Source organism: Anguilla rostrata, chromosome 4 (genome assembly GCF_018555375.3).
Source record: "Anguilla rostrata isolate EN2019 chromosome 4, ASM1855537v3, whole genome shotgun sequence".
Taxonomy (NCBI): Eukaryota; Metazoa; Chordata; class Actinopteri; order Anguilliformes; family Anguillidae; genus Anguilla; species Anguilla rostrata.
The window spans coordinates 20,006,252-20,017,339 of record NC_057936.1 but is presented as its reverse complement, the minus strand read 5'-3'; the positions used below and the strand labels follow the sequence as shown (position 1 = coordinate 20,017,339).

At 39.7% G+C, this 11,088-nt stretch overlaps 1 protein-coding gene across 1 annotated transcript; it reads right to left on the bottom strand.

Moving 5' to 3' along the window:
- Positions 1-3,339: 3,339 nt before the first annotated feature.
- On the bottom strand, positions 3,340-11,005 carry slc35b3 (solute carrier family 35 member B3). The gene is made up of 10 exons (XM_064331214.1): positions 10,381-11,005; positions 9,745-9,972; positions 9,295-9,416; positions 8,915-9,069; positions 7,470-7,577; positions 6,127-6,224; positions 5,899-5,991; positions 5,069-5,180; positions 4,718-4,787; positions 3,340-4,603 (listed from the first exon to the last, which is right to left on the bottom strand). The coding sequence occupies exons 2-10, from the start codon at positions 9,958-9,960 to the stop codon at positions 4,453-4,455; spliced, it is 1,125 nt and encodes a 374-aa protein (XP_064187284.1). The 5' UTR covers positions 9,961-9,972; positions 10,381-11,005; the 3' UTR covers positions 3,340-4,452.
- Between the last annotated feature and the right edge of the window lie 83 nt (positions 11,006-11,088).

Sequence of the window (11,088 nt, the reverse complement as noted above, 5' to 3'; positions counted from 1 at the left end):
GGTGGTCCGCGTTATAAGGAGGCCCCACTAAAACAGGCTTCGTGCCATCGTCAGATCATGGCCGCTGTTGTCAGATACATAGCGTGATCGTAATGCTATAAATGTCAGACGATGCTTTCTCCTGCCTATTTTCCATCAAAATGTAGCAGAAAAATCGGGATTTATTTTTTAAAAATGTAAAAACTGCCTGTATGAAATCATTTTATCCACATTATGTTAGGCGATGTGCTTGACCTGTTTATTTTGCAGATCTGTTAACTGATGATCTGACCAACTCTTTTCAAAAAAAGTTCTACTGTTAACGTGCCTGCTCAAATTAGTCCAATTCATCCACGTACGTCTGAAAAAAGGGGAAAGGGATAGGTTTGTACCCCACTTTGGTCAATCGACGGCCTAAGATTCGAATCGAGAGCTGGGACGTGCGGCTTTCTCGATGAATTCCGCAGACTGCACTCGTCTCAGGTCCAAGGACGAAAAAGCCTTTTTCCCCCTGAACCAACGGCCATAATGAATGGGCTGCCAGACCTCCCTGCTGTGGCAATTTGAAGAGGACGACATGTTATATACCACCCTATTTGCTGTTGTGATGAGCTTCAGACACCTCCCATTATTTATTACGGGAGGCCAGCGAAATAGCACAGAGGTCACTGAACCTAGGGAAGTGGGTAGCATTAATAAGCGTGTGCATGTGTGAGGGAGAGAGAGAGAGAGAGAGAGAGAGAGTGAGAGAGAGAGAGAGAGGTAAACAGAGAGTTTTGTGTCAAGCCCATTTTCTGCACAAACCTTGGCTTTGATGAGGCTCGTAACTTTGTTGATAAAGGATGTCTCTGCCTATACATTTGACATTGAAGACCATGCATGGTACGCTAGCCAAGATCATTCTGATCCATTCGCTGAAAGGGCCTCTTAAATCAACCCAGGCGAGAAGCAAAGAGTATTATCGCCAAGTTCTGGAAATAGCCATTTAACAGAGATGCTAAAGTCATTTGTTTTGGACAAAAGTAGTGGAACATTTATGCTACTTTTGGTAGCATAAATGAGCTCGTTTAATCAATTTGAGGAAGCAAAATATTGACTTCACTCAAGCTGCGTCTGGTGGGGGAAAAAAAAGGCCATGCAAATTTGACAGACTGGAATAATGACTTGACGAAGCTCGTAATCCAGCGTGCGTGGAATCTCATGAGGAAATGTTTGGTGACATTGTTTTCACAAACATGGTTTTAATGAGCTATTACTAATTGCCGTTGAATACGTACGGAAAAGCAGCTTACAGCTGAATAGGTCATAACTCAGTTGGAGACAAAAGATGCACGAGACAATTATTAAAAGCATAATTACAAATTTGTATCTGCTGCGTCGCTATAAATCATTTGTTTAGTGTTTCTTAATGCACTATAAGCTAATGGAGCTAAATGGCTTTTAAGTCTTTATGTGTGTGTTCAATCAGAGATTGAAACCAATCAACATGGCCTTATAATCTGAGAAAGGGCTGCGCAAAAGAAGATTACATTTTTTTTTGTAAAAGTAAAAAATACAGCTCTGAAAAAAATGGAGCTTGCTGTATTTCAAACTGGGTTCAGCCTCCATAGTTTCAGATTGAGTGTGTTCTCACAGTACTAAAGGACAAATGGTTTTGTTTGCCTGGGGTCACCTGGGGATTGTAGGCCAATAATGTTCAAGGGAGCTTGCAGGGAGGTAGAACTGTTTGTGCTCCACCGCTTTTTTTTCTTCTAAAAAATCTCAAAGCACAGTTCAAATCTTATATTTAAACAAGAAAAAATGTCTGGATCCCCACATTCAGATCATGGACTAAAAAAGTACAAAACAGCAGCCACTATTAATAGCATTACAACCTAAATGACAATATAAAGGTAGACAAAAGCTTGATAGTTGTACAAGTATATATATTTTTTTATTAAAATATAGAAGCGATCCAAACAATAGTTACCAATTTATTAAATTAACTGTTACATTATCCCTGCAAAATGTACAGGTGAGACAGTGAGCCATTTATTGGGGTATAGCCATGGTTTATGTACTCCGATATGCACGTTCTCCCCTTCACCTACTTCTCCATACCATCACAGTCACGTTTGTCTCCAGTTAATTTCGTTCATTGACAAAATCTTTGGAGACCCAGCACGTCTGCATCGCTGCCATAGATTAAGAGACATGGTGAAATAATACATTCTCATAAAAATCCAAATCAAACACACAAGACATGCCCCCCCCCCCATCAATTACCCATATTTTCTGCACAGCTTATTAAAAAAATAAACAGAATTCCAACATTTGTCATGTTGAGATCAAATGGTGTGACACATCCGGCATGTCTGCTGTTTTTGCTGCAAGCCTCCGGACCCTTGAGAAGAATCTGTCAGTTTGTCAGTGTTGAGGAGCTGCCAGCTTTTATGAAATACTGAATGACTAATTGCCCTGCGCCGAGCTTCCTGCCAGGGCGTCAGCTTGTAACGTTTTCGCTTCCACGATGCCACTAACAGAGCAATATCCTGCCCCCTACAGAGCTGGCAAATATTGAAATTTTACATTAAGCCACACATTAGAGGGCAATTAGTACCAGTATATCATACATTCTACAGGACACCTCCAAAACGAACACCTTCCCTTTTTAATGCTGTGAGCTGGGAGGAGGATTTTTTCGAAACATTTTTCAAAATGATCCCTAGCGGTCAATCTTAATGGTTACCAATTAGTTAGGTTGATCAGACCATGCATGTGAGAAATCCAGCTTTTGCGCCAATATGAGTTTGGAGTTGTTGAATGTAGGCTGGCACAGTCCGGCAGATTTTCTATTTGTAGGCGGCTGTTGAACGAAGAGGAGGCAGATAAGATCCTGCTGTCATAAGCGCTTCTCGTCCTTTCATTTAAACTCCTTTCATAGTGAGCCAACTGACCCATGGAGGACACAAGTTTACAACGTATGCCTGACAATTCATGCGACTCTTATGTTTACATTACACGTCTGTTTGCGCATGCATATAATACATGGCTATACTGCACAAATATCCAAGGGTCCTTTGAGTAATACAAAAAAATTGTATTTGCTTATCTTTACGAGGTTAGACATCTTGATCTCTATACATTTTTCAATATCGGTTCTGCAGCGAGATGCCAATCTGCAAGCAATCATGCCCCAGGTATCAAGAAACGTATTCCTATACAGCTATTTACATTTTTATATATTCCATTCTGCTTGCTATCAGATGTTATGTTCAACAAACATCCAACTTCTTCCTTCATCATTATCAAGGATACGGCAGTTAAATCCGAACAATAAATTTAACAGTACAGAAAAATCGAGCCCATTCATTCAACACATTGTTTTTTTTTTTTTTTTTAAGTGACATACATTCAGTCTTATTCCGCATACTGTTCAACAGTTTCCAAAGCTGTCTGGTCCATTGTTCCCAAAATAATCACTATTACAATCATGTTTGGTCGCTTCCTGTTCCCCTCCCGATTTTCGGCTGACTGACAAGGCCCCCCTGTGCGCTTCGCAAAACGGCGGAGGGTGTTGTCCGAGACACGCAGTAATAACGCCTGGAGGGTCCCGCTCCGACTCTTCCGCCATCGGCCGGATGTCCCCCGACATCACGCGCCCACGTAACGTACCGGCGCTCTAAATTAGGTCGAAAGCCAAGCCCTTTGAACAGTGTTTGTTTTCTTTCTAGTGCTATCTTATTCCAGGATTACTAATCAAACAAGCCCCGGGCCATCTGATGGGTAAACATCTGAGAAGCTTCTTGGCAGGAATTCAACTCCTCTTTCTGCAGCCAACGGATAAGAAACGGCTGGTAAGCTGCTTACAAGACGTTTATGAAAACACATCAAACTCCTTGAATTAACTTCCCTCTTTCTGACTCCAATGTGGTAAAAAAAAAAAAAAAAAAAAAGAAAAAAAGAGAGAACAGCAACCCTTTCACCAAAACAAACGGTTCATGGACTATCGTAATTATGGCACACTGATGCAGGTAAGAGCACTGCCGTACTCTTATAGATCTTGCAATCGCATTTTCTTTACATGATTCGGACATAAATAAAATTTTTTTTACTAAAGCCATGTATCTACAGTAAGACAGCAGTTGAAGAGTAAAACTTAACCATTTGGGGCATGTACATGACAAAACATATTTTTCACACCAGTATTTTTACTACCATTTTCCCATAGTCCTGATCAATGGAGAATAGTGTCTTGTTTAAATGGTTGCTTGGTCCCCTTTATTTCAGGCAAGCGTTAAAGTCACTGGTACTGTGCAATGCTGTGCTCCTGGGCCAGGAAATGGACTCCCTTTAGAGACTCCAGCAGGTGCTCCTGGTTCTACATCAGCAGGAATGTTTCTGTGGGGCTCCCCAACCTCACCCTTCAGAGCCCGTCCAATCAGGGGTCCCAGTTCAGCTACAGAGTTTGGCACCATCACCAGCGACAGCTGTCTACACGTCCTGAGACATCAGTCTCCCCCTTTTCCTGGACGCCATACGGCTCCGGATGTCGGCCAGGGACGGCAGTTTCATTTTGTCCTTGTTTTTGCTGTAAACATTGAGGAATATGCCAAACAGCACCAGCAGACCACCCCAAATGTACCTGTAACAGGGGAAAGGGGAGAGAAACAGGTTCTTGGAACTGCAGAAATCTGTCTGTGTAAATTCAGTAGCTTTAAATGAAAAAAAAAAACAAAAAACTAAAAAGAATACTTACTGAAAAGTAAAAGGCTTTGAAAAGAAAATAAATGACAGCACGATTGTCATAGCTTTTCTCCCTGTTGTCACTGAAAATACATAAACACATGGAAAACCAACAGCATCAGCATTCAAAACAAAATATTCACCACACATTAATATTAAATACTACGATGCTTCCTGAATCCATTCCTCGTGTAAATAAAACAATATGAAACGTACACAATTTGAATGATATGAAGAAGGCTCTCGCAGGTCAATAGTCTCACTGCATACATGCTTTCGGCATTTTGACAGTTGTTCGACAGAAGCGCTAAGAGCCGATGTCGTCCAGGTTTTAGGCTGCAAATTATGTAAATATTAGACTCACCGGTAACTGCCACAAGAGCTCCGAAGAGTTTGATCAATGCAAGAACAAAAGAAATGCCAAAGTATCCCGTGAGAGAGAAGAAGAATGCGTAACCATAGGTCTTCACTGGGTGCTGATGAACAACAACAACAAAAAAAGCTTTGATTTTTCTGTCAATGCATATCGTAAGAAATTAGTGTGAATGTGTGTGAAATTACCTCAAGCTTTTCATTTTATATTCTGTAACACTAAATCATACACATCTGCATATCTACATTGATCATTTTGGGTGGTGAAAATTCTCACACACACACAAATCAACATACGCAATAAATTTCAAATGACCAGTTTCTCAAAAAAAAAAAAAAAAAAATACTCTAATGTATAATTTTTAATACTCAAAATGTATAAATGAATCCTCCAGTCCAAGATCTAAAATGGTAGGCAATTTCTTAAAATTGGCCCATTTTACTGCAGAAAAAGCTTTGGGAAAATGACTACAGCAAATGTTATTATTACACGGTTAAAATCATTGCTCTAAGAAAACAAAAAACAACTAACTTAAGAAACCTCTACTGACACAGCAAATACCACGGACAACATGTATTAAACATAGAATTACTTAAGATACAGATTTCCATGTAAATTTTAAATGTGGCTATTTGATCACCCTTAAATGGAGAACAGTAGAGCATGCAACTCTCCACTGAAAAATGGTTTGATGAAATTAACCAAACACATTTCACTGTGTGAAATACAAACTTACACTGTGGTTGCCCAATGGAAGCTTATCAAGTGGTCTACCATGACAGCAATAAAACATACAGTAGGTAGCAAAAGAGCTCACACACCTGAGAGCAAAAGGCCACTGCTGGTCCCAGGCCACCCGCACAGAACAGACCCAGCAATATGTACAGAAATCCTATAGAGTAGGAATATAAAACCTGGAACAGAAGCAAAGAGATTCAGATCAGAAGTCAAAATGCGCTGTGACACAAGAGTAAAAACTGTGGCTGGCTGGGCTTTGCATTCAAGTCACGGGGTGACGGGCATTAGCAGCGCCATGAGAGAGGCTATACCATCTCCGAGTTGGAGCCATTGTGGAGCTTCATGGCCTTCTCCTGCACGTTTCCAATAGCAGCGTCGGCACAGAGGGCCATAGAGATGAGGATCACCCCTGAGAGACCACAGACACAAACAGAGAAGATCTGTCACACGTGGAGAATTCAGGCTTCAGCGCCCGTGAGGAGGCCTCGTCCGCCACCACTCTCCGCTGCCCCTACGTTAAACACGCTCTGCAACGTTAAACACGCTCTGCAACGTTAAACAATACTCTCCTCAGCATGGGGCATCTTGTACTCTTAAAGTATGGACAGCGATAGGTCCCTAATTAATTCCCCATTAATATAAAGAGGAACATGTTGAACAGACCCTCAGAAACCATTCCACACTCATACCGAACACGACCCATCATTTTAATATTCAAGCTGGAGGCAGAGTCCTCATTAGTCTTCGGCTTGTGTTTTCCTCGCCTTTGCAGTCCAGATTTCAATATTAAAATCCACCACCGTCTTTCACCACAGGAATTTTTATGCATATCAATTGTTTTTTTTTTTTTTTTACGACGACACAAAGTGTACATTCAAGGTCATAAACCGCAGTTAAGGTAAAGTCCATTGCAGCTCATTCTTCTCTGGCATTGTTTACTATATCACTGGAGAGGTAATTTAGTCTCGAGTGACAATATGCTATCTTGAAGCGCCATGGGCTTGAATATTTTCAAGCCATTTATAATTTCAGAATTAATGCTCTGTACAAACAAAGTCATATATATGACAACATAGTCATATCCTGACTTCTTTGCCACACACTAAAACTCTCATTATATACTACATTCCATCCTGAATTTGGTTTTATACAAAATAAAGGCTGCATAGAATTCCAAGCGAAAATGTTTTCCATTATTATATGTTGAAAAATGGGCATGTTATACAATAACCGTTACAGTGATATAAACGCTTATACAACAAAACAACAAACATAGTGCAACCCACTTTTATGAATGGCATCCCTCCTGGACTACTTTATTCTTAAAAATAATATATGAATAGAATGAGCAAATGTGTTATATTTTCTTGTAGCCATAAAGGCACATTATTAACATAATGTCTGGCTGGTCTTATTTTAACCCAGCGTTTTGCAAAATAAAGCAGTCCTGGCACTGTACCGTGAGAATCTACCTCACAGCAAGTTTTTAGCACATAAAGAAAAATATGATGGTGCATCTGCCTAAGAATCAAAGTTATGCTACAAAATGCAAGCTTACTCTCAGTGTATGGCCAAAAATACATATTTCTAACTAAAATTCCATACCGTTATAAATTTTTTTTTTTTTAAACAATAAAGTAAAACCATACTTTACCTGTTACGTTAAAGTTGGGGGCAACTTTACTGTCTGCCAAAGTAAACCAGATAAGGCCCAAACTCATACAGAGAGCAGCGGATACATCAGCTACATTGTAGCGCTTCCCTGTAAAACAAATAATACAATTACCATAAAGGCAAAATCACTGCAGCGACTAATATGCATTTAAAAAAAATATGTGACAAATATGGGAACATTCTAATGTGGCGCAGCATTACAATTTATAATGCACTCAAGTTTTTTTTAAACAAATCAAAACCTCTTTTTCCCCTTATTTAAAATTATTTAAAAACTTGTTACATTTTTGCAGTGCAGTGTGGTGGAAAAATAAGAAGCTTGTGGGATTTATACTTATTGGGACATTCTAGTCATACACTTGGGCAAAAAATCTTCATTGTTTCTCTGAATGTGCAGGTAACTGGACATTATTACAACAAAAAATACTGAAAAAAAACACATATAGAATAGCTTAACTGACTATTTCAAATGCTATTTCTTTCAGCTCTGGTGTTCAAAAAGCTCCTGAGCTTCTTATTGGTGGAGAGAGCATCGTAGTTCTGGAGGCAAGCCACCACATCTTGCCTCAGATCAGGTGAGTTGAGAGAGTCCTCCATGACACTGGCTGCAGGTGGAGTCCATGCAGCCTTTGAAAAAGTTTATCAACCAAGGACCTGGACAACTGGAAAAACCTTTGCTGGATTTTTTAACTCAATCAAATGCAAATAAGTCCGGAGGAGGGGGAGGGGGAGGGGGAATCGGAGTTAGGTTGGACACATGTAAATACTAAAAAAAAGACTTCCTAAACAACGCCTTCGGGACGAAAAGGTGACGCAGCAGGTTGTCCGGCATGCTTTGAAGCCCTTCTCTTTTGAAAAATTCAGATCTGGCTCACATCTTGAGAGAATGAAGCAAGGTTTGCGCTCATCCCCCAGGGGACGATGGTCCACACGGCAAAACGCCTGATCACTAGGACAGGGAACCATTTGAAGACGGTTTGAGATGAAAGGTAGAGCACCAAGAGGCTGGGGAATGCCTTGTGTTGAAACTCAACACAAAAGAATGCCCCAATTACACAGAGCCACCCCTCCCCCCATGTGGAACAGCTACATGTACCACAGATCAAAAATCGAAGTTACTGACTTATGCAATCTAGGGAAAAAAACTTCAAGGCCTTACCATGCATAAGAAATAGATATTTCAGAAGGGAAAAGGTGCATATTCAAGAATGGCATAATAAAGGCTTATCAAATCTACTTAACACCTTCTTTTTGAAAAACATTTTAGCAATGGTTTATTTTTTACTGCATAAAAGTGATTGAAAAACTTTTGCATGAGGACTGAAAAACTCCCTAACATCTTCAACCCATCATCTCTGTGCCACTGACCATGAAAACTAAAAGGGAAGCTCCAAATTCTAAAATGAAGTGATAAGCAAACATTACCTTGAATAAATATCCCTCCTATCATTACAGGAATGAGTTTACAGCACTTGAAAATGACTTGTGTGGGGTAGTTCAAGTATCCAAGAGATGTGTTTGATAGGCCCATAGTCCCCACGGTTAAAAATGCAATTATCATGTATGTTTTCCCAGGTATTCTGTAAAGAAGAAGAAGAAAAAAAACAGTCCAGAAATTGTTTTTCAACAGTAGTTCAAAAAAGCAGTAAGACTACATTATCTTCTCATATTCTGGGCCGGAGGACTTTGCCATTGAATCCAGTGAAGTGCCGCAGTCACACAAACACAGAAAAAGTAATTTAACAGTGAACAAACCATGGGATTAACCAATAAAGAAATGTTAATGTTAAGGTGCATGTACTCACCTTCTTCTTTTATCTTGCGTGAGCTGCAGTTCAACCAGTCCAAACATTGAATAGAACCCAAACTGTACTAATGTAAGGTACCATCCAAAGGGCTTAAATCCCTCTACTGAGAATATGAGTTCCTGCACAAAGCAAATGTATGAGACTTCATACAAGCTCGCACTCAAGAGAAAAAAATAAATAAATCAAACAACTTCATTGACAATGTCAGTCCATTTGGATTTGATCAACACATGCACACTTGAATAGGTATTATTTGAGCTAATAACATGTTAATTGACCTTGCTGCACTCACAGATGAAGTAAAGCATACAGAGGATTCAATATTTGTATCTCTTGATTAATATGACTATCCTACTTTTGTCTTGCTCTTCCAAGTACAGTGCCAATGTGATAGCTGTTATCACATCATCACAATACGCCACAAACGATCGATACATTCTAATTTACCTGCAGATAGCCATAGATGAGATAAAATACAAAGACCCCAGCCACACAGATGAAGAACTGTGCGGGCGTGTTGAAGCTGCTGAGGTTGATGCCCAGAACCCGCAGCTCCTCCACAGATTTGATATGTGGGGACATGATCTCTGTCGTAGACGGCACAGAGATGGAAATGTGCTTCCGGGAGCTGTTGTAATTAATCAGTCCAAATTTGGCACTCATGGTGTCTGGAAGCTAAGGACAAAAAAAAAAACAAAAACTAGTCAGTCTGCCCAAACAACTTTTTACTGCATAACAAAAGTATGTAAATAGCCAATACTATGATTTTACAAATAATGCATGGCGTATTTATCAAAACGACACCGGTGGTCAGTTATGATGATTGTCAATTATTTTGTTATTATCAAATTATGTTTTTTTCTTAAACAGCTAAAGATATTACGTTTAAAGGGTACTGTTTCACATGATTCCCTCACTTCTCATTTGTGGTCCATTAATTTAATAATATAAAACCTTCGTAACGGCGGTTTTGTAGCCACAACGGTTGCCAACTTCATATTTGTTATAATAATAATAATAATAATAATGAGGGGGCAACACATCATGTGTCTTCATGGAATACAGTGCAACTTCCAAACTCACCTCGGTAAACGTAAAAAAAGGCAATCGAATGAAGTATTTGACAGCAACGTTGTGACGTTCTAAGACAGTGCGGTATCGAACTCAACTAACCACAAGATTACAGTGATTATTCCCTGGGCTTTCCATCGCTCCCCAAGTATCAAAATTAGCTAGCTACATGTAGCTAGCACATCAATGGACAAACTGACGTTAAGCTGTAGAGTCTTATTGCATAGCTAATATGCCCATGCAATGACAACCACTTCATTCAGCATAACAGATAAACAGTTACGCTTGTAACTAGAAAGAAAACTGTTATCCTTTGTGGTTCCCTAAAACTAGCTCAGTTGTTGAACAAGATAAATCAAGGCTAGCAAGTTAGCAGCAGACCATCTTCAACAGAAAAACAAGCTGTACTTCCGGGAGAAAATTGACATGGCTAGTTTAAATTAAAAAAATGCCATGACAGACAAATAGCAGTAATGAATTAGATACATGCGATTGTTGTAATGCAATCGGGACGATAGCTAGTATTGGGCATTTTTGCCAAATCAAAGTAGCTATATTTCTTAACACGCTACACTCCTCTGAAAGCTTGCTTCCTGGTGCTGTTGTCTCCCGGCAGCAGCCAACAACTTCCTTTCTCAGTTGAACTCTGACCCGGACAAGCGTGATTTGTGATTGGCTGAAAAATATAAAATTCGAAATGCCCTATTTATTCCTTTAAAC